The sequence below is a fragment of the Orbicella faveolata genome, unplaced genomic scaffold (genome assembly GCF_042242905.1).
Source record: "Orbicella faveolata isolate gen_17 unplaced genomic scaffold, um_ofav_v1 contig_12, whole genome shotgun sequence".
Classification (NCBI taxonomy): domain Eukaryota; kingdom Metazoa; phylum Cnidaria; class Anthozoa; order Scleractinia; family Merulinidae; genus Orbicella; species Orbicella faveolata.
In genome coordinates, this window is record NW_028301539.1 from 26,605,001 (window position 1) to 26,628,496 (window position 23,496).

A 23,496-nucleotide genomic window follows, 5' to 3' on the forward strand; every position below is an offset into this window, starting at 1 on the left:
TTGCAACAAATGTTCGCGTATTTCCGTCGAAAAGCGATCTCTAATCCTGTTGTTTTTTGACTAACAGAGGAAATGCATTGTTAATTGGCTCTATTGGTGCACACCTGAACTCGTTAGCAGCATTAGCACTGTACATGCTGGAATATCCCATTCATCCTGTTGACTGTACCTATCCCAACACCTTCCTTGATGGACTCAGATCTGCCGTGCGTCAAGCTGGCTGCGATGGAAAGACCACTACTGTATTGTTTACCGTAAGTATGCTTCCAGGCTGGATTATATTTGGGTTCTCTGGTGTGATTGGGAATATAATGCTGATGTGGACTGTAAATACTTAACTCTTATTAACCGAGCGCGAGGGTCGTACCGGGGAACATTGGCCCGAGGTCATGGCAGTACGGATCGAACGCAGCGAGGTCCGTACAAAATCGACCAAGGGCCAATAATCCCTAGTACGGCTCCAGCAAGCTAGGTTATTAAGTAGTTTAATGTATGGCACTTTGGCCTTGAATTTGCCGGCGTTTGGAAGCAAGAAATACACGGTTTATGACCGTTTTGATAGAAACGGTCCGTATGGAAAAATCCCGACCAATCAGAACGCACGGATTTATCTCAAGACTACCTTGACTACCTAATAATGTTTCATACTCAGGTCCAGACTCACTTTTTTGTCAATTTTTCCCCAAACAGTCGATCGTCTTGAAGGTGGACACCCTCGGGACTAGAAAAACTATCGTTTCTCCACATAGGAGAGTTGTTTGGTTATGGCTTGTCAAAATGTAGAGTTTGTGTGAGTGAGACCGTGCGGCTCTTTAGTTGGTGTAGAAGACAAGGTACACGTCACAATAGAACACCGCCCCACAAACTTATTGTTTTTTTTCGTTCTTTTGTACGTTTGTTCTCTATTGTTTTACGACAACTGTGTCTTTTGAACCAAGTAAGAGCCGGCCGTGCCTACCTGTCCATTTAGGGAAGGTGTCTGTCCATGGAGATTCGACTGTGTATCAGTGTTCAAGGAATCTTTTAAGTCATGTTTGTGTATGTTTTATTCAGGCTCCAGATCTACGTGATGACATGTATCTTGATGCTCTGAACAGTTTGCTCATCAGTGGAGAGTACCCACCTTTGTTCTCTGTAGATGAACTCGACAGTCTACTTCAGGTAATCTACCAACGTGACAACAACATTTACCATTGCCTTTTGATTATTTTGAAGATCGCGGTCAAGTCCTTGAAGGCCTCGTCCACACTACACCGGAGGAATTTGAAAACGTAGCTTTTTCCCTCCTTTTTGGCTTTCCGTCCACACTGAGCCGTCACGAAAACGGAGCTTGCCAAAACGCTCTTCAAACCGGAGGAATTTGAAAACACCGGCTTTGCGTTTTAGTTTGGACGGAAAGCATTTTGAAAACGAGGCTTTTCGAAAACGATGACGTCACGATAATCATGTGATTTTCCTGCCCGAGTTTTATTCAAACACAAATTCAAAATGACCGGCCATTGACGCGTTTTTAAATTTCTCTGGTGTAGTGTGGACGGAAAACATTTACTGCGTTTTCAGAGTGAAACCTCTGTTTTCAAACTTCTCCGACGTAGTCTGGATGGGTCCTAACTCTTGGTTACCATAGGAAGCAATCCATTACGTTTTAGTCAACAGTTTTAACACTTTTAGTACTGCATCAGCAGGTGAAATACCCCACAGAGATCTCGAGCTCGAAAGCTTGTCGTTGACTATAAACCATAAAGATTAAACGGTGAAGAAACCACGACCGTTGTAAAAAAAATACTAACCTTCGACTCGAGTAAGTCGGAACTGCTGTCTGTGGCTTCAAACTGTCGTACTTTTTGTCTTTTTGTTTGTTTTTTTTTTTTACTTCTTTTGCCACTTTAGCATTAAAGATGTGCTTACAGACATGAGTCTACAAGTGAATATATGAAAGATCATATATTAGAACTGCGGAGAAAGATATGAAGACATGACTTCTTCGCTGTTTAAGTATATGATCCTTCATTTATTCAGTTGTATCTTCACCATGTACGGGTATTACGAACTCACAACGTGACCAGCTTCCAGTCGGCTTGATAGCTCAGTTGGTAGAGCACTGTATCGGTATCGCAGAGGTCATGGGTTCCAATTCCTTTCAGGCGGGAATTTTTCTTTTTAAGGCTTAAATTTCACAGCTGCTTAAGTTGTCTGTAATACTGCGATGATCGATCATGTCTTCCGACGTGAGTCTGTTAAACTGTTTCTATTTATGTTTTGACAGGCTTTGATGCCAGCCATCAAGAAGAAATTCTCCAACTTTTTGGCGGATCCAATGAAGTTTTTTATCACTCGAGTCAAGGCCAATCTTCACATCATTCTCTGTCTCCCACCAACTCACAGGTTACTCAGAATCGGTCCTCGGTAAGACTTACTTCTCTGTCACCACTGACTCATTTACCAGCAAAAAACTGTCAACCTAGTTTTTTTCTCTCATCAGGAAAGAGACAGCTAAATTCAATCTGTAATGAATTTTTGAGTGATTTATTTTATAGTGTTCCCATTGAGCATTTTTTCTTTACTAGTATTTTAGTCTTGACATTCAAATAAAGGTCTTCGTTCATATATTTAGTGATAGTACATTGCTGCTTTTGCCACACTCAATTCAGGAATCAAGTTCGAATATAGCGCGATCGAAACACCATTTAAGAAAAAAAACCGTTAGATTAGTTCGAAAGGAAACCAAGTTTGACAAACCTACTATGCAAGCTACAGAACAACGAAAGGCATCGCAAACTGAACTGCATTATGATATTTTAATCATCTATCGTCCTGCCTCAGAACCGAGGTTACGTGATATGTCTTTGATGTTGTTTTTTGTAGTTGTTACCCTGGGATTCTATATGGCTGTCAGATGGATTTTGTCAAGGACTGGCCTCAGTACGCACTGGAAGGAGAGGCTAGTCACTACCTTGAGAGGCACAAAGTGCTCGGTGATATCACCGAACAAACAAGGTAAATTTACCGCTATTACTATGGTCTTGTTTGTTTGGTTAACCTTCCTTTAACAGTGGATGTGAAGTATTGAACAACTGGAAATGTCAGGAAACTTCAAGAGAGTTTATGTTACTATTTGATGAGAAGCTGTACTTGTGGTTTTTGTTTGTCCTAATCAAAATAGCTTTACTGGCGATGTTTTCTTAATAGTTTGTATTACATTTGTGTGTCTACACTACAGCACATAAGCTATTAGACAAAGGACTACTTTGCGGTAATTTTAGGCAAGTCAACACTTTCGTTTTCAATTTACTCTTATAGAGACAAGGTAGTGGCGTCATTATCCACGATACACGGTCACGTGTTACGAGAGTGTCACCAGATTCCCTGGGCTGGGGATGACCATCTGTCGAGTAGAGCCGAGTCACCGCCTGAGGATCCTGGTGCAAGTGAACCACGCTCACTCTCAATACTACTGGAGAAGATCAGCTTGAAGCATCAACGCAATGTCGGAGCCAGTGTAACTGGGGGCGTGTTTGTCGGCCCTACCACGTACATACAGTTCATGCACTGCTTTAGACACATTTTTAGAGACAAGAAGAAGGAGGCAATTGAGAGGGTTGATAGACTCACGTAAGTTGATTTGCGTTATCATCCAAGATGAAATCAAGTTGAAGCTCATTACGACGTCCATTCTGGATTGTACAAAAGTGGCCACTGTTGGGAGTTTTCAATGAGGGTAATTCGGTAAACTGTAAGGATCGCTCTACGTTCGAGACGGAAACTCCTAGCAGTTGTTTGGAAGTCTGTTCGTATTATTTCAAACACGATAGACAGTGTTTGACCACATTTCCTCTCACCGAGAAGAGAGGTGAAAATACGACGCGTAGCGGAGTATTTTTAACGAACCTCGAGGTGTTTGAAAATGTGGTCAAACACTGTCTTGAGTGTTTGATATATCTTCTCAATCGAAACTAAAACTAAGGAGAAAACGGAGAAATAAAATAAAATCTATGGTAATTAAGATCAGATATCCAAACATCGTCGCGGTCATGATTTCCTTTGTTTAAACTTGATGAATTATTAATGAGTTTGAGAACTGTCTTTCCTAATCCTTACTATCCGTTATTTCTTATAAGTGATATTTCGTAACTATGTTTTTGCTGGCAATTTTACTACATCGGTAGACAATTATTCCAGGTTTCCCTCAAGTTCCAAAGTACGTCTTGATCGTGTCCAAGTTGAGGGTATCTTATTGCAGGCCTAGCTCAGTTTAAGTTTATGCCCGGCTTAAGTTGTTAGTTTTGCTCTTTTCTTCTGCGATCGCTCATCCTAAATTGAGGTCATTACAACTAATTCCAGCCTTTAAAACTTAATTTTGGTTTAAAAGTGAATTTTAAAGTTAAAATATCTCATCATTGTAATTATCAGTCGGCAAATTGTTAAATTTCGTGTGCAATCATTTTTTACACATTTCTTGTAATAATGGGTTCTTTAAAGTCGGATTTACGTTCATTAAGACCCCTTAAACGTCCTTGATTAAATGCCACAAAACAGAATGAGAACCCTGTAGTTTCCTCTTGACGAGGCAGGCAGTTAACGTCTTTTCTTTACCTCTGTTAGCCGGGCGCTAGCCACCCTGGAGCAAACTCGAGAAGATGCAGTGGTGATTAAAGATGTGATCTCTCAAACCAAACAGCAGCTAGCTGTAGCTACAGTCAAGTCAGATGAACTACTGGAAGCTCTTACATCTAAAGCAACAGCGCTGGAGAAACTCAAGGCGAAACTTGGTATCGGTAGTGCCACCTTAAGCGCATTTATTGCGCTCATCGACAGTGAAATTGAAGAAGATGATACAGCTTTGTTGCAGGTTAATATTTGTTGTGAGGCAAGATCTGTGCAACAGAATTTATTTTATAAGCTGCGAGTTACGTGGGGAAAGGCCTAGTTACGGGGTTTTTGTTATTTCGTGTTGATTTTGGGGTTTGTCTCGTCGCTAGTAACACGTTGGCGCGTTCACGCGTTCCTTCGTGCGTTCGTTCGTTTATTCGTTATTTCGTTTGTGCGTTCGTTCGTTCGTTTTTCATTCATTTGTTCCTGCGTTCGTCTGTTCCTTTTGTTTTTTTGTGTGTTAGTAGGTTTGTTCATATTTGCAGTCTTTAATTCTTCAGTGGAATGCGGTTTATTTTAATTTTTTTTCTTTCAGTAGCCAGTTTCCTTGCACCAACTTTTTACCTGACTTACTTTCTCCGCATTGTATACCACAGGATGATGAGACAGACGAGTTGGATGAAGAGTTTGAAAAGCTAAAAAACTCCAACATAAAAAGTCGGCGTTTGAAAGTCTTGGAGGAGATTCAATTAGCAGAGGGCGCTTTACAAGACTCCAAAGTGGCTCTGAAGAAATCTGAAGAACAGGTTCGTCTCGTATTAGCAATGTTCTTTAACAGTTTCACCTCAAGCTTGTAGCTCTCCAATACCTCAGATCTGACACATTTTAAAAGAGATTCAGATGTATAGAAATACCGGAACACATTTTAGTCAGTGTTAACTGTTTTTAATCAAAGACATGACTACTTCCACAAGATCGATAAATGAAATACAACTGTAGTCAATCTCTTGTCTTATTATCACGTTTTGGGCGAAAAATGCCTTCCAAAACTAAGTAAATAACTCGTTGCTTTAATAAGCTCTCCGTCCACCAATAAGTTCTCCCCTCTTCCGAAACTATCATTGCTAGAAACTAATAGTCAGAATATGTTGGTATGTTAGGGTATTGTTGATTTCTTTGTGTACTGCTTCTAGGTTAGTCACTGGATGCATAGGGTAGACCGATCCCTTTGCGAGAGACTCCGAGCCTTCCAGAGTCCCCCACCCATGGCAGGCATGGTGATGGTGATGGTGATGGTTCTACTTGGAAGACCGGAGTTTGCCCCTGGAATCGGAGGAGCAGGAACTACTCACCCACCCCCGACTAGGCATGGACCGAAAGGAGATCAGAGCTCTTCTCTGGGGACTGGGTCTGATGAGGCATCTCGCACGAGTTCTGCAACGCACAAGAAACGGCCTGGCACCAAGGAGTATTCCCAGAAAGGAATCCAGGCCCCACTCCTCGGTACTTTATTACTACCTTAGTTTCAATATACAAATGTTTGTTTACAAGATAACTTTAAGCACCCTATTCATTATTAGCAACACAGTACATGTTTTCTATTTCTTAATAGTTGGGGTAAGTATGGATAGTGCTGCTTTCTTGATTTTCGTTAAAGACACTAATTAGCTTATATTTCTTAGAGATAAATCCGTTTTATTGAGTTGTTCATTCTTTCACTTTGACAGGCGTGAATGCAGAGGGTAAAGTTGACCGTCCAACATGGAAAGCTATTCAGCAAGTCATGAATGACTCGCAGAAGTTTGTGGAATCATTGCATACTATTTCATGGAAAGAAGGCCTGTCTGAAGACATCCTCAAGGGTGTCCAGTCCTTTTTAGCTGCTTCTAACGGTGGCGATGTTAATGACAGTGACCTGGGTACTGCTGCCCCGGGTCTAAGTGCTAGTACTTACCAGACCTCTCCCGGTCGAGCATCCATTGTTTCAGGTCTAGTTTGCGTTTTGTGTTAATTTTAAAACTAGGCTAGTTTTAAGGAAAAGATCGTTTATTCAATATGTATGGAAGTTGAAAAGACCGGGATTAATCTTTTTTTTCGTGACACAAGCGAAAAGGTCTTCGATAAATAGCCGTTAGGTAGACATAAAACAAACTACATCACGTTACGTATCTGCATTATAGCCCATTTTGCTGATTAGCGTTCCACGAGATCCTAAGTGGAAGGCGTTTGTAGTCATTGTTTTCTAATGCGTTTTGGATCTTGCGGCAAAGAAATCATCAGGGCCCAGTTGGTCAGAGGGTTGATGACACAATTCACTGAACAAAACAAACTACACAATCCACTACATGCTGTGTTATCTGGTAGACAACGTTATCCATCCTTTAAACAACTAGAACCTCAAGAGCCAGTAATACTAGTACCTCTTTTAGTACTCCTGTTGTCCAGTAGTCCAGTAGTCCAATGTGGAGGCGCGGTGGTCTCATGGTTAGTGCGCTCACTTCCGGATCGAGCGGTCCGGGTTCGAGTCCTCGCCGGGGATATTGTGTTGTGTTCTTGGGCAAGACACTTTACTCTCACAGCGCCTCTCTCTACCCCGGTGTATAAATGGGTACCGGCGAACTTAATGCCGGGATTAACCCTGCGATGGACTGGCGACCCATCCGGGGGGGAGTAGCCCTACTATGGACTAGCATCCCATCCGGGGGGGAGTAGAAATACTCCTAGTCGCTTCATGCTTCACAAACCGGGATAAGCATCAGCCTGATACGCCACTTGGCTCGTATACAGACTTTGCCTATAGCTGAGTTGAGTACAAAACTGAAAGCCACCTCGACCAATCTTACTGTTTCATTCCGACAGATCGGAGACCTCAGGGAATTACAACCAGTGCCGCCAAATACTCGTCCGAGGATGCTGCTGTTCTTGTGGAGTATGCGGTGGCGTTAGTGGAGTACACAAGACTCTACAAACCCTACAGAAAGGCCTGCGACTACCTCGAGGAACTGCTGAAAGAACGTGAAGAGGACGAGAAACAAGCAGAGTTAGAGAGTCAGGCCAAGGACCATGAAATGGAGAAAGTAAGGGAAACTCTCTAATATTCTTTTGTTGTGTCTGGCTGACATTTTGGTCTGATTGCTGGGTCATGGTGTCGATATTCGTTTATTTACTTATTTATTTATTTATTTATTTATTTATTTATTGTTTTTTTTTTGTTTTTGTTTTTTTGTTTTTTTTTGGAAGGTTTCCACGCCAGAACCAGAGGTAGAATTGACCGAGACCGACTTGCCAGGCCTTCAGGAAGCAGTAACCAGGCTACAAAAAGAGTATGATGACGCAGTGGTGGTGAAACATAACCTGGGGAATGATGTCAAGTCTTGCAGTGAGCGGCTGAAGGCTGCCACGGGTCTACTGAACAGGTAGATGTGTACCGATAACAATCAGTGCGGTAACTGTCGTTTGTTTGACAGCAATCGCATTAGCTTTCTTCTGAAGCAGTGAAGTTTGTGTTACATGGCACCCCTTAAATTTACGATATTTAGAGAGGAAGCCACATCAGCCATATCTGGTTTTCATGTGGGTCCTCTATCCTGGTCGAATTGGAATTTGGAGATGTTGGTTTTTGTGGAGGGAGAAAACCGGAGAACCCGGAGGAAACGACATTGAAAAACCCTCGGAGCAAGGCGAGAACCACTGCGCCATCCCTGCTCCAGCGTTCAGATTACGTGAATGCGTAGTTTCTTGATTTCTCGATTGATTGCTTAGAAATTGTTTCACTATATAATATTTGTTTTGTTTTATCATACAGTCTGAAATACATGGAGCGAGAGTGGAAATCGTATGTTGACGAATACACCTCGTCCGAGATACTGCTGTCCAACTGTATCGCAGCAGCGGCATTTTTAACCTACTGTGGAGCAATGGGAGTCGACAGAAGGTTTGTGTCTTAATGTAGAAAAAAATTAAGTGAAGGGTCACGCATCACTACAGCTCGGAAATGTAACGCTGGAGAAACATACGCTCTTATTGCTAGGTTTTTCTTTCACCACGCTTTGATTAGTTTTTGTTGGTTTTTCTTTTTCTTAGCCAATCAGAAACCAGGGTAGTGCGATTGTTTGTTCTTTGACTGATTGAAGTTTGGAAAAAAGGATAAAACGTGCTCGCCATGATTCGTTGAAAACCAATAACCATTACTCAGGTTAAGAATATTTGTTTTTTCCTCCAAAAGAAGTAGAACTGGAAAACACTTTAGAAACTTGAGTGGGTCCAAAACAGTTGGCAACACTTACTAGTTAAAAAACACTTATTCTTATTTGATTCCTTTGTCGTTGTTGTTTTATCAGGAAACGGATGGGTAAATTCTTCATGCAAGTGTGTAGAGATAATGGTTTGAAAGTTCAACATCAACATCTTTTCGATCGGCTTACTCTTCCAGAATTCCTCAAGGGGAAGGTTTGTTGATTCATTGACTGCATGGTTTCGTCTTTTAAAGAGAAAAGGAAAATGCTGAAAGGTTCTTGTGTGAGATGTTAAGAAAATCGATTTTTGTTTTCTTGAACTACTGTAGTCTAGATTTTACAGTGTGGTGAAACGCAAGAACAGAAATGGAGAACATTATTTTAAGATTGTAATGTAAATAACGTGGAGCTTCAAAATTATCAAGACTTTCTAACAACTTTAACAAATTTTTTTAGATGAGCTTTTGCTGCTCCATAGAAAACGCCCAAAGCCTCTTATTTCTAGTAAATTAAAATGCAAGAATAGAAATTGGAAACATTATAATGGTAAGATTGTAATGTCAAAGACACGAAAAAATGATAAGTGATTGTACTCCACCAATGAAGGTGGTCTACCATGACCAGAGGGGCCTTCCAGAAGAAAATGCAAAAATTGCACTTGATAAAATCTCAAACAATCTCAGGGCTGTCGGAGCTGGACATTGGAGTTTGCGGTATAGGACAATTTTTCCTGCGGTATTTCAGTAGTTTTTATCTCGAAATGCGGTCCTCTGAAGCCCTCAACTTCAAAATTATCTAAATTTTCTGACACCTTTTACAATTTTGTTATACGGGCGGACCCACAAAGCCTTATATTGCTAATGAATTATTTGATTGTATTCTGTGTTACGACTCAACAGATAGTTTTAAAGACATGGGAAAACCTGCTATTACCCACAGACCCTATATCTATGGACACTATATGTATCTTCTCTCAAGAGGAATGTTCAGACTCGTGGGCTTTGCTGTGCGATCCTCAAAGAATCGCCATTACTTGGGTCCTGACCATGTTGGGTCAAACCACGCTCGTCAAATACAAGGTAAACATTCTCATAAAAAAGACGCGAGGACAATTTATAAATAACAGGGTTGCTGTAAAAGCTGATACGCCTTTACAGGTTCTTTAAAGGAGCTCATTCATGATATTTTGAGTTATTTTGGTCTCGTACAAAATTGTCTTTATTAAATTGAAGGAAACCTGAAAATAATAGTTTACTAAGATAGAAAAATAGCAAAGATAAAATAGTAAACCATAGGGGAACAAGGATGGCTAAGGATGGAGAAGATTAACAAGGATTACCAAGGAAGAACTTGAAAAACTTTACAAGCTGCGCAAACCGTGACGTGGCTCCTTTAAAGAGGGGCTAATGTTAATTTTAACAGCAGCAAGCAGCAACTATGACAAGAATTATTTAACAAGATACTAATATTAACTATGAAATAATCTAAAACTGAATATAATCATAACCACAATTATAAAACCGCCTTGAAGTCCTAAATTAGCTTACATTGATGTAAAATAGATTTAGACGGTGTGAACTGTACAGTTATCTCTAAGTGATAGTTTTGCCGAATTTTATTCTGTGACTGTATTGCAAGAAATGTGGAGGGGCCGTGGCCTCATGGTTAGAGCGCTGGTCTCTGGAGCTGTCCGGGTTCGAGCCCTGGGCCAGGGGACTCTTTACTCTTATAGTGCCGCTCTTCACCCAGGTGTATAAATGGGTACCGGCAAACTTAATGCAGGGGGTAACCCTACGATGTACTAGCATCCCATCCAGGGGGGTAGGGGAATAGAAAAACTCGTAGTCGCTTCATGCTACAGAAACCGGGATAAGCCCCGGCCTGGCTTGTATGCAGACTTGACCTTACTTTCTCAAACTCATTAATAATTCATTAAGTTTAAACAAAGGAAGTCATGGCCGTGACGGTGTTTGGATATCTGATCTTAATTAGCATAGATTTTCACGATTTTAATTCTCCGTTTTCTCCTTAGTTTTAGTCTCGATTGAGAAGATATATCAAACACTCAAGACAATGTTTGACCACATTTCCAAACACCTCGAAGTTCGTCAAAAATACTCCGCTACGCGTCGTATTTTCAACTCTCTTCTCGGTGTTTGGAAATGTGGTCAAACACGGTCTTTCGTATTTGATATATTACTCACCTATATTGCTAGAAAATGGTTTATTAACCCTTGAGTTGGAAGGTTGGCAGGGGGGGGAGGTATTAATTAGCTAGAGGTTAATTTTAAAACGAGTTTGTTGGGGAGAGGGAAGTAGGAGTCATTTTAGGGTTTTTGTTAACATGTCTTTGTTGCACTTACCGCAGGAGCTGCGGGGCCACCTAGATACATGTTTGATGGAGGGCACCACTCTTGTAGTGACTGATGTAGATGTGAATGAATTAGAGTATGACAGCAGATTCTATTATATACTCAGAAGTCGCTACAGGTTCCTTACATCCAGTACTCCTTTTAAACTCATGGTAAGATCTCGAGGGTCCATGTGTTCAATACGAAAATCGGTCTAGTAGCCTATCTAAATTACTGTGTTTTGAGAGAAAGTCTCTTCAGCCTTACCTTGTGCGGGTCCTCTATCCTGGTCGAATTGGAATTCGGAGATGTTGTTCCTTGTGGATGGAGGAAAACCGGACAGCCTGGAGAAAAACCCTCGGAGCAAGGCGAGACCCAACAACAAACGGAACCCACATAAGGCATCGGGCTGGAATCGAACCTGGGCCACATTGGTAGGAGGCGAGGGCTGTCACCACCGACATTCTTGCTCTCCTCCAAGCATCGAAAACGCTTTTACGACAGAAGGTTTATGCGAGTGTCACAAAGTTTGTAGCATTGTTGTTCTATAAAACTTTATCAATGTTTCTTAGTTAATGATTTGTTCTATCACATTGTAATTTTTTTCAGGTTGGTGAACATGAAATTGAGTGTCAACCTGGTTTTAGGTGAGTTGTATTTAAACATTTTGATACGTAATTTTTTTTTTCCCAACCACGTAGATTTGAACGTTATTTCTAAGCCCTTGATATAACATTTTCATTCGCCTTTATTGGGTTACAATGTTGGACCCGTTTCAAACGATGCGCGGACGTTCTCTGTGCCGATGGGAGGAAGTTCCACTTTGTTAGGCAAATGTTTGATCCCTCAAAAAATTGTGTCGAAAATGGTCCAACATTGGAAGCAACGTATACACAGCTGCTTAAGTTGTGTGTATAAATGCGATGATCAGTTATGTCTTCATATCTTTCTCCGCAGTTCAAAGATATGATATTTCATATGTTCACTTGTATCTTCACCATCTGCGGGTATATAACGCCGGAACTCACAACGTGACCAGCTACCAGTTGGCTTGATAGCTCAGTTGGTAGAGCACTGCACCGGTATGCAGAGGTCATGGGTTCGAATCCCGTTCAAGCTTGAATTTTTTTCGGGCGTTAATTTCACAGCTGCTTAAGCTGTGTATATAACTGCGATGATCAATCATGTCAGTGTTTGACCACATTTCCAAACACCTTAAAAATACTCCGCTACGCGTCGTAATTTCAACTCTCTTCTCGGTGCTCAGAAATGTGGTCAAACACGGTCTTTCATGTTTGATATATTACTTGCCTTTCGAGCAAAGGTTAGCTACAAGCGGCCCTTGACTCTACTTTGTGCTATAATAGGTTGGTGTTGGCCACAACATTCTCCAGTCGTGCTGTCCCATCGAGCATTGCGGCGTACGTTAATGTGGTCGAATTCAGTCAGTCACGTGATGGTCTTGAAGAAATGTTCCTTGATCGGTTCCTGAGACTTGAGAAACCCCGGATGCAGGACACCAGGACGCAGGTGGTAGATGTAAGTACAATTATGGTAATAATAAAATAGACGCAAACGACTGGTTGTATTTTTGATTCAAAAACTTTCACTTTAAATTATTTAGAGATGAAGTCACATGGGCCTTAGCTGGTGACCCATGCGGGTCCTCTATGTTGATCGAACTGGTATGTGGAGTGTTGGAATTTGTTTACGGTTTTTCCCCGGAGCAAGGCAAGAATCAACAGCAAACTCAACCCACATAAGTGCATAAGTGACATATGGCACTTGGCCGAAATCTAACCCTGCCATGGATTCCTGCTCCCAAGAAGTAGTTTTGAAATGATTCGTTAAAAATTCGTTTTTCATGCCTATTTTATTTCTTTGCCTTCACTAAAACGTTCGTAGCAACATTTGGCCTCAAAAGCTGATTCATAGCAAACTCGTGTTTGTGAAGTGTTCCCAGAATATCGCGGCATGAGAGCTGTGTATAACTAATGCATCTTCGCACTTGTTCAAGACATACAGTGCAGTAAACAATTAAAATAATCTTAATTTACTACTCATACAGTATTAACTATGTGGATTGCAACTGTTCTTCTCTCTCTCTCTCTCTCTCTCTCTCTCTCTCTCTCTCTCTCTCTCTCTCTCTCTCTCTCTCTCTCTCTCTCTCTCTCTCTCTCTCTCTCTCTCTCTTTGTTTCTGCGTTAGGAAATGGTTACCCAGATGGAAGGCTTGCGTGAAGCGGAGGAGAACATCTTAGAGTGTTTAGGAAGTGGGCACCGTCTTCTGTACAACCTAGCAGCCACCAAGAAACTTGCCTCCATTCAGAAACAACACGAGGAGATTGTTGACGGGTTGGTGTTCATGCTTGCAAACTAAAGAACTTCGTCTATGTCGTTATTCAGGCCAAAGTGAAGGAAAATTTCATACAAAACATTTGAAATCCAGACTAAACCAATTATTGTTGTAATTTGAAATAAAGCTAAACCAAGGCAGCTTAATATTTCTTACTTTTGAAACTCACTTGAAAACTGATCCACCAGGTGTAATGTTGTTGAAAATTAAGACTTCGTCCAGTTATGTGCTAGGAAATTTTTGCAAGGCCTTCTAACTTTTCTTGTTATGTGTTAATCCAGCCCATCTTTATAATTTTTTCCCTGCAGCCAAACGCGAGCTCGTGGTACTGAAAACTCGATTCTTCAGTCACGTGAGGGGTATCGTGCAATCGCACGCCGAGCTGCAGTCATGTTTGACGTGGCTAGGATCATGGCGGAGATAAACACTGCTTACCAGACCTCTCTCGCTCAGTTTCTGATTGTGTTTGACGCTGCTATAAAACACTCAGAAAGGTAAACGTGCTTCTGGTAAGGTACCAACTGATCAACCAGTTTTCATCGAACACGATTCGTTGAAGTGTTATCGAGATTGTAACATTCATTATTAGGTAGTTAATTTGAAAAAAAGGCAACTTTTCTTACGTTGAATCAATCCAATTCGTTCTAATAAGTACATTTGATTTAAAAAACTTGAGTTAAGCTAATATAAACGCCTGATGGACAGCGGGACTTACATTCTCCTTGTCGCGTTGTGCTGCAGAAAGCACGGTATAATTAAACCGTCAAGTCCGAAAAAGATTCGTATTTAATGACGTTTCTTTAGCCATCGCAAATTTACGTACATGTAGAACATGTGAGAAAATGATCAAAGTGTTTGCTTCCTTGAAGATAAAGCCTGCTGTCCTACGAAATAAAGTAGTATGAGCGCCAAAAAAAAGACTGTCTGTCATAAATGTTACCCACCCTTTTCACGTTTAGGAGCGCTGTGAAGGCTGTGGTGGAGAGGATGACTCAAAGCGCGTTCTACACGTCAGCAAGAGCCTTGTTTGAACGAGACAGACCTCTGTTTTCCTTACTGTGTGCTTTAGAGGTAACTAAGTGTTGGTCATGTGGTTTCGATAGAGTATTGTGACATTGCGGACCTACAACTGACCTCCTCCAGTACAGTACACCATGCAGTAGTTTGAACAAGTATCAATAGGCTTTTTCAGTTTCGAACTTTGTTGCTTCAGGACAGATTGTTGATTCTGTACGTAAATTTCACTGAACAATTGTATGATTTGAAAGTAACTGTATTCAGTCAGTCATGGTTGCAATATTAGATAAAAAGAATTCTCCAAGCCTGGGTTGCTCAAAGCGGCATTACAACGAATCCAGCACTAGCGTCAACTTTGAATTGAGTTCTAGATGTTGTCAGTTGGCCATCGTAATGACGTGTTGATCGGAATGGTTCTTCTTGTTGGGTTTATTTCTAGGTTGAGGACTCCAGTGGCCGTGTGGGTCCTGGTGACCGTGAGTTCTTGATCCACCCGTCGTTTGGTGCGGCAGTGAAGACTGCACTTCAGCCCAGCGCAGTGTCAGAGGCCGCATCACGCACTCTTGCTAAGAAGCCTTTTGATTGGCTGTTGGACGAGCAGTACTCCAATTTACAGGTTCGTCTCCTTGTGGGTGTCTCCTTCCTTGGAACTTGTCGTTTTTTAGATGTTTCAATGCATGTTATCATATTTGCATGTTGAATTACTCCAATGCGACAATAAATGAATGTCATATGTCAAATTAACATCAAAGGTAATTAAGCTACGTAATAGGGGACTTTATTTCATAACTGAGATAATTACCTCACTGTAATTGGCTGAGAGCAGGCCAATTTATCGTTAATTTTTAATTTGCACTTCAGTGCAAATTAATGCGCGTGCTTTCGTGATTTTTCCAGTCATGTAATAGATGAGTAATCGTTTGAAAGCTCGAGCTGTTAAGGATTCACATTACTCGTGGTATTTGTTTTTGTTTTGTTTTGTATGTTTGTTTGTTTGTTTTTTCACATTGCTCTCGCCTAAAGCCTCGTGCAATTGTGAGAGAATTTTCAAATATCACTTGTGGCGTAAATCCTTAAGTGCACCCGCATTCATACGATTGCCTTTACTTTAATTAATCGGGATAAATAATGTAGCTGCATTGTTTACTCCCTTAGGCGTCTCCACCCCGTGTAGCACAGAAAAGTCTTCAAACGAGCCTCATCAGGCCGGAGCTTATCCCGCTTTCAGTAGCATGAAGCGACCAGGAGTATTTCTACTCCCCCCTGGATGGGATGCTAGTCCATCGCAGGGTTCCCCCCAGCATTAAATTCGCCGGTACCCATTCATACACCTGGGTGAAGAGAGGCACTGTGAGAGTAAAGTGTCTTGCCCAAGAACACAACATAATATCCCCGGCCAGGGCTCGAACCCGGACCGCTCACTCCGGAGTCAAGCGCACTGACCATGAGGCTTCTCTTTAATGTCTTGGCGTTTGTTTTGTTCCAGCTCTTGGCAGGTCATTTTGAATGGTTCCAAGACGCGTTTGATAAGATGACTAAAGACGGACGAGAGACACAATGGAGACAAATCACTGAACACGATAAACCTGAACTAGTTGCTCTTCCAGACGGATTGGATGAAAAGTACGTTGAAAACAAGAAGGAACGTAGTTTACGTTGGGTGAAAGCAAAGATGCGAATCTAGACTTGAAGACTGACTTAACGATTACGAGAACGAGTAGGAAAAAAAAATCATTGTTTTCCTCACCCTTCACCTAACTCCTGGCATCGGAGTGGCGCATAAGGCCTCGACTAACATTTACAGTGTAAGATATAAGGTTATCAAATTTAAGAAGAAAATATTATTTGACGTGTATCCAAGGACAGACTATGAGTCATTAATTTTTGCCAGCCAAAAGAACGACTACCCACAGTATAATCTGCGAAAAGATTGGAATCATTTATTTTTACGTCCTATTAAAGGGAAAGAAGTGTCAGCGGTGGAAAGGCGTTGTTTGTATATTTGTTTGTTTGTTTAATTCTGGTTGTGATTGTTTTTCAGGTTCTCGTTTGTTCAACGATTTATGGTGATCCGGTCCATTCGAGGAGATCGTTTGATGCCAGCTGCCACGTGTTTTGTTACATCGGTTCTGGGAAAGAAGTACGTGTTCAGTAAATTAATTATTTTCCTTTTAGTGCTTTTTTTTCTTCAGCACCCTTTTAACTGTGTACCTTACCTTAGAACGAATAATGAAAACTTAACCCTTTAGAGACTTAATTTCAAAGAACACAGACACCCTCCACTGTCCCTTAACAAGGTTCGTTTTTATTTAGTTGCAAAAACAAATTGGCTTTTAGAAAATTGATGCCTTTGTCTGGTATCCATTAATTTTTCTTGTTGCCTTCCCTTTAGGTACACTTCCGAAATGCCACTGGATCTGCCGTTTGCATATCGTCAGAGCGAGAGCCGAACACCCATTGTGTTGCTGTACACTCAAGAAGCTAATATGGTGGAAAAACTGGTCATTGAAGGAGCTCAAAAGAAACAGGTCTGCAAATTACTTTGAAATGAACTGAAAAACTTGCATGTTGCAACCATATCGGACGTGTTGTTTCTTGCAAATAGCAAAACCACATTCTAGACTGCTGTAAAGACAAATGTTTTTTTACATCTCTGCGACTCCGCGATGCCATTAATTTTCACTAATTTCTTGTCAGGTTGAGTTGATGTTCTTGCTCTCTGCAACTCTGAGATTCTATTAATTTCATTAATTTCTTGACCGGTTGAGTTGCATGTTCTTGCTCTCTGCAATTCTGTGATTCTAGTAATTTTATTAACTTGTCCGGTTGAGTTGCATGTTCTTGCTCTCTGCAATTCTGTGATTCTATTACTTTTATTAACTTCTTGTCAGGTGGAGTTGCATGTTCTTGCTCTAGCAAATGTTGGCATTGGTGAAGAACGTGTAGCGAGAAAGATGATTCATAAGGCTATGGTACAGGTATGTTACTTGAGTATAACAACATAAATACAAAGCGTGTCTACCTGTTTGTGAACAAGCCGTTACTGGGATGGTTATGTCACGCTGGAGAGTGGTTACGTGACTTCACAGGTAACAGCTACGAGCACCAGGGTAACCTGTAATAAATTGCTCGTGTGGTTGTTGACTCTTTGATTTGCAAAGAAGTCTGGAAAGGAAAAAATGAGATGTCGATAATTGAACGAGGCAGCGAAGGAGGCAGGCAGCGTGGCCGAGTGGTTAGGACGCTGGACTTGAAATCCTGAGGTCACGGATTCAGTCCCGCTCCGACCACTAAGCTGGAGTTGTTTCTCGGTAGATCCTAGTTCAACTCCTCGGTCATGCTTGTAAATAGCCAACTGGTCTCTCTGGGATTTTTAATCCTATTACGTTTAGTTAATATATTTGTTTCTTTCAGTTTAAGTGGCATGCCTGTGAACTAGCTTGGTGTAGCTAAGCGCATTGACCGTTGTAAAAAACAACGTTTGAACGTATTTTTTGTTTGTTTGTTTTGAACTGAAACCTTTTACTACCATGCGCCATCAATATGAAAACTTATATTGCGCACGCTCTCCGTTGCGACTGGTTCAATTTGCTTCGTTCAGTATACGTTGTTTTATTGAGTGAACATGTTGATAGACTACTCTTCGTCTTTAGGGTCACTGGGTTCTTCTTCATAACGCCCACAACTCGCCTCGTCTACTGGCGGCATTGGATTCATTCATGCACGAGACAAAGACAGTAGACTCTGAGTTTAGATTGTGGGTATCTGTCCAGCCACACCCAGACATACCCTCATCTCTTCTACAGTGTGCTATTAAAGTTGTAGCTGATTCGCCAAAGGTAAGATCTAGAAGCTGAACTGTATACCTTAATAAGGTAGTCAAGTAGGCAAGTAGGGGTTGTGTGTTATTCAAGAATTCACGTGTTATAGCATTTATTTGAGATAGAACGGTTTTCCTTTGAGTTTCGTAGATCAAAACCAAACCAGTTGCTTACCAATTAGACTACTTAGCCAGTCTCAAACCATAGTAAAACCAAAACCAAAGTAATTACCTGATTACTTTCGTCACTCAATTGGAAACTGCTCTATTACTCTGACCAATCACAGAGCACGCAGACAATCCAGTGAACCAATCAGAAGTAATGACACGTAGCTGACGTGTAGCGCAGGAAAACGAGTGCGAACGAGTTACGATTGGTTTTGGTTTTACTTCTGAATGGATGAAAAAGTGACGCGAATTTTATACGGCAATCGTGTAGCGTAGTTGACGCAAAACCATTTACTTTTCGAAACTCATGTGAAAGCCGTTCCAAGGTAAAGCTACTTCTTGTGCAAAGCTACAAAGCCTATTTCTTGTGCATTCAACGGTCCTACACTTCATGGGAAGCCCTTCTTTTGTATTCAAATGTTTTAATTGTGGAATTTATTTCCTTTGTTAAAGCCGCAAAACCATTACCGCTCAGTTTTAGTATCGAGCACAGAATAGAACTTTTGTCACACTTTTTAAGTGCGCGATTGCTTATCTCTGACTGCTATATTTTCCGTTGGCAGAACACTAAAGACAGCTTGCAGCGTTCTCTTCAGTGGGTTGACAGCGACCTGATACGAGTCAGCATTCGCCAGGAGTGGCCCGCTCTGCTTCACAACCTGTGCATGTTACACAGTTTAATCAGGTTACGCACCAGGTATGGTCTGACAGGCTGGAACAAGCCTCTGGACCTCAGGAATTTTGGAACGGCGGAACTTTGGGTACGTGTGACCGCACTGTACATCGTCATATTTAGACTGTTTACGTTCTGAGTTTCTATCGCTATAGTTTGACGCGTTTGATGTATTTATTGCAGCAAGCGTTAGATTTGGCTGTGCGCGAGTTTCAAGACAGCATAGACTTGGCAGCTCAGAGTGGAGGCTCCTCAAGGAGTATCCAGTGGAATGGATTACGGTATATGCTGGCAGAGGTAAGAATGTCAAACAGTGTAAATTAGAAATTAACGGTAAAAGCGAGCGATGTTTCGGAGTCGTCATGACAATTAGAGATTTGTTACCTTCTCTCAATGTCCAATCAGACTCAATCCGAGCAAAACTATTTGCATTACATTACAATGTGTTAATCTTTTTCTGACAGTTTATTTCCTATCGTTTTGAACTTGAAAATGGTGTCCGAAACGTCGTTCGCTTTTATCGATAATTTTTACTTGATTTTGCATTACAAAACCTTTGCTTATAGTGTGAATAAGACCAATTTTATCAGTGTTTTGAGAACAAGACATCTTGCTATTTAAACAAGTAAACTACCACGTACGTTTTTTTTGTTTTGTTTTGTTTCGCTTTGCTATTTTTATATGGATTAGTTAACTTGGCTACGCCTCTTTGACAATCGCTTATATAGAGAACCTAGTTGTTGAATAATAATAATAATAATAATCTTTATTGAGGAAACTTTTTCACGTACATGTGGTTTTCGGAAAGGACCTCAAAGATTAATACTAATTAATAGAACTAAAAATATGAAATTTATAAAACACTTAAGTTAAAAAATTAAAAACCTGTCTCTTAAAAATATTTACATTAGCAGAGTCTCGTATTATCTGGCTGAGAGAATTAAAATCATTATAGATAAATAAAAACGTTTACAAATAAACGTCACCTCGTAAACTTACCAACTGGCATTAAACCTTGTAACGTAACGGAATCATGTGAAGAAAAGAGTTCCTGACCTCGCTCCTCGTGGGATTTCAATCCACAGCCTCCCAAAAAACCATAGCCGATAGCCGTCACGTTAAAACTTGTTTTTTTAATTTCTTATTTGAGGTTTTTATTGTTAGTGTTGTCGTTATTTTAGTGATGTTGAGTCAGCGGTTCTTTGTTGAAATACAGGTGGTATACGGCAGAAACATGAGTGACGAGTTTGACCGCCAGGGCCTGAGTGCCATGATAGATTACTGGATCAGTCCGGCAGCAGTCAAACGAGAATTCGAAGCTACAAAGAGTAAGTATTTAGCTTGGTTCTTATAGGAACTTGATCAGTCCTACCCGTTTTAAGCTGAAAAAGTCAAAAGGTCTGCATACTAGCCAAAAGGCCCATCAGGCTGGACCTTATCCCGGTTTCAGTAGCATACAGCGACTAGGAGTATTTCTACTCCCCCCCGGGAGAGAGGCACTGTGAGAGTAATTTAAAGTGCCTTGCCCAAGAACACAACGCAATGTGACCGGCCAGGCTCGAACCCGGAGCGCACTAACCATGAAGCCACCGCGCCTCCCTGAAACGAGCCTTATTACCGTTGGTTTCATGTCTTCTTTAACTCAAAGATAATTCACGCTGGTAACTTGGGCTTATCGTACAGTTTAATATACAAAGCCAATCATGACGTGCTTAAGTAACTAAAAAATGGTTTCCTTCACTTAGCACCAGTTACCTGTTTCCCTCACTTGGCACTTGTTGCACGTTTCAGACTTATAAATAATACTGAAAACGAGATCTCGTAAAATACCATTGATAGTTGATAGACGGAACTGGTTAGGAAACCCGGACAGCAATAAAGAAACAAACAAACAGGCTAAGATTTATTTTGGAAGGTCCTTGACCCTACACATGTTTTGTTTTATGCTCATAGACTATGCCTGAATTACATAATCGCAAGGCTCCTATTGGTTAGCTATATGAGCACACATAACCACCTTTTGAATTTTGCCAGGATTTGTGCAGAGTCAACCCCTAAAATAGCCATCAAAAACACACAACAAAGAATGCTGCCAGGTCTCTTAACCATTCTATCTATTAAAGTGGTACTATGATCAAATTTTTCCCCCTTGATTTTTTAGGTGTATCACATAGAATTCCATGAAAGAATGAAAACGCCGTTTACCGTTTGCAAATATCTGCATTAGTTCCGGAGATATTTAAGTTTGAAAAATGTGTAAAATACGCAAATGAGATGACTGATGACGTCATACACTCTACCCAATTTTATTTCAAGTATATAAATAGTGCTATCTTGGTCCATTTTTCAGCGCAGACCATTGAAACTTGGTAGGCTAATAGCTCTACAGAAAACACACCTACGGCTATAAAAAATTCTTTTCCCATGGCAACTAGCTCTTTTCCAGTCCCCCCCCCCCCCCTTTTGATTTCAATATGTTAGTGATTTTCAGCTCGCAAAACATTAAACGAGGCCACAAACTTGAGCTAACTTATTTATATGCTTGCTGAATCAAGCATATGAGGTACCATTTGCAAATGTCAAAATGGAACGCCAAAGGTGGCCAGAAATACCTTTTATATTGGGGAGGTCTGGAACCCAGTATGTTGCCATGGTAACCAAACTGTTAAGCTCATGTTGTGGACCACATTTAGTAGAATCTTACTACAAAGAATCAAACATTTCTGATACAAATTGGCTGAAATATCTTTCTTCATCATATTTGATCAAAATTTGGTTGAGTGTATGACGTCATCACTGGGCTAATTTGCATATTTTAAAAACTTGAATATCTCTGGAACGAAAAGAGATATTTGAATATAGTAAACAGCATTTTTCTTCTCACACGGGCTACTTGTTTATGTTTTAAAATGAATGCGATAGGAAAGATGCGATTTTCGTCATACTACCACTTTAACTATGAAAATACACAGTTAAAAGAAGTTCCTTGCAAGTCTTTTTCAGACTCTTCTTTTGTGGTTTAACGTGTGGTTTTGTCTTCCTTCACAGTTAAGTATAAATTGCCCTCAGCACTGTTCAGCAGTCACGTGAGGTTGAACAACCTTTGGTCAGCACTTGAAGGATTTCCCGGTGAAGGGCTCGAAGTTCCAGAGGCTTGTGGGCTCCACCCCTCCCCTGAGGTGAGTTGATCGACGGCCTGTCATACATACAAGAGTTTAATTCCTTCTTTATGGTACAATTGAGCTCACGAAGAGTTATTGGCAACCCTTTGGATTAGCGTGGAGGAGGAGGCAGCGTGACCGAGCGGTCAGCGCGTGGAACTCGCAATCCAGCGGTCCCGGTGTTCTAGTTCCGCTCTGACCACTATCTGGATTTGTTTCACATTATCCTCGGGTTCAAATCCCCGGCCACGCTTGTAAATAGCCAACTGGTTTGCCTCCGGCTAGTTGGGATTCTTAACAATGTTCATGTTATGTTCGATTTGAATTATTTGTTTCAGTTGTTTACTCAGCCCCACTAGCGTTTTTGTTATAAACACTGACGAGGGTGAATAAAGGTTATTTATTTTCATTTATGTTTTTTATAAATTCCCGAGACAGGTTATCGAAGCCCTGGTGTATTCTTTTTTTTTTTTTTTCTCGGCGTTATTTGGGAGCGAGTCTTAAATCGCACTTTGAGGTGCGCACTGACTAGTTCCTGTCATTAGAGGATTTGGAAGCCAAGGACATGAAGGTTTAACAATTTAGCAATACAACAAGCACCACGCTTTGAGCCTTCTTAACTGGTGTGATCGAAGAATAGGAAAATGAAAAAACGTGACGAAAATCCAGTTGGTGTGGCCCTCGGGTCTTGTCTTTGTTGATATTCCACAAGATCTACCTTTATCATTGTGCAATGATAGGTTTTGTGTCTCACTGTGAACTGTCTGTGGTCCATAGAAACAGAAACAGAAACGTGTTGATGACGAACTGATGTTTTTCTTGTTATTTAGACTCAACTGGGAGATGAACAGTATGTATTTACTCGTTTAAACTACCTGCTGGATCGTATGGCCTCGTCTGATACGCTCACTCACGCAGTTGTTGAACCATCCACACTTATGCCATCGTCTGGCGTTATTCAGCAGAGTTCAGCGGTACACACTTCTGGAGCAGGCTCAATAAATGTCGCCGAAGCGGGAGTCTTCGCCAGTGCCAGTCTTGTCTCGTTTCGCAATCGTAAGGAGGTCGAGCTCAACGAAGTGTGCACGACGATGCTGGCGAAGATTCCAAAAGTCTGGACCAAGGT

General features: G+C 41.0%; 1 protein-coding gene across 1 annotated transcript in view; it reads left to right on the forward strand.

Moving 5' to 3' along the window:
- The window catches only part of LOC110063871 (dynein axonemal heavy chain 8-like), a 77,147-nt gene that overhangs the window by 46,442 nt on the left and 7,209 nt on the right, over positions 1 to 23,496 (forward strand). The window contains exons 59-89 of the mRNA XM_089283047.1: positions 68 to 254; positions 1,054 to 1,161; positions 2,267 to 2,406; positions 2,866 to 2,997; positions 3,301 to 3,612; positions 4,603 to 4,849; positions 5,247 to 5,396; positions 5,784 to 6,093; positions 6,318 to 6,578; positions 7,450 to 7,667; positions 7,831 to 8,006; positions 8,396 to 8,524; positions 8,931 to 9,039; positions 9,725 to 9,904; positions 11,194 to 11,349; positions 11,786 to 11,823; positions 12,544 to 12,715; positions 13,385 to 13,530; positions 13,840 to 14,025; positions 14,491 to 14,602; positions 14,988 to 15,164; positions 16,035 to 16,171; positions 16,590 to 16,688; positions 16,941 to 17,076; positions 17,440 to 17,526; positions 18,202 to 18,387; positions 19,100 to 19,297; positions 19,393 to 19,506; positions 20,426 to 20,537; positions 22,258 to 22,388; positions 23,201 to 23,494. Coding sequence (XP_089139173.1) covers positions 68 to 254; positions 1,054 to 1,161; positions 2,267 to 2,406; positions 2,866 to 2,997; positions 3,301 to 3,612; positions 4,603 to 4,849; positions 5,247 to 5,396; positions 5,784 to 6,093; positions 6,318 to 6,578; positions 7,450 to 7,667; positions 7,831 to 8,006; positions 8,396 to 8,524; positions 8,931 to 9,039; positions 9,725 to 9,904; positions 11,194 to 11,349; positions 11,786 to 11,823; positions 12,544 to 12,715; positions 13,385 to 13,530; positions 13,840 to 14,025; positions 14,491 to 14,602; positions 14,988 to 15,164; positions 16,035 to 16,171; positions 16,590 to 16,688; positions 16,941 to 17,076; positions 17,440 to 17,526; positions 18,202 to 18,387; positions 19,100 to 19,297; positions 19,393 to 19,506; positions 20,426 to 20,537; positions 22,258 to 22,388; positions 23,201 to 23,494 — 5,140 coding nt within the window. The remainder of the gene's footprint in view (positions 1 to 67; positions 255 to 1,053; positions 1,162 to 2,266; positions 2,407 to 2,865; positions 2,998 to 3,300; positions 3,613 to 4,602; positions 4,850 to 5,246; positions 5,397 to 5,783; positions 6,094 to 6,317; positions 6,579 to 7,449; positions 7,668 to 7,830; positions 8,007 to 8,395; positions 8,525 to 8,930; positions 9,040 to 9,724; positions 9,905 to 11,193; positions 11,350 to 11,785; positions 11,824 to 12,543; positions 12,716 to 13,384; positions 13,531 to 13,839; positions 14,026 to 14,490; positions 14,603 to 14,987; positions 15,165 to 16,034; positions 16,172 to 16,589; positions 16,689 to 16,940; positions 17,077 to 17,439; positions 17,527 to 18,201; positions 18,388 to 19,099; positions 19,298 to 19,392; positions 19,507 to 20,425; positions 20,538 to 22,257; positions 22,389 to 23,200; positions 23,495 to 23,496) is intronic.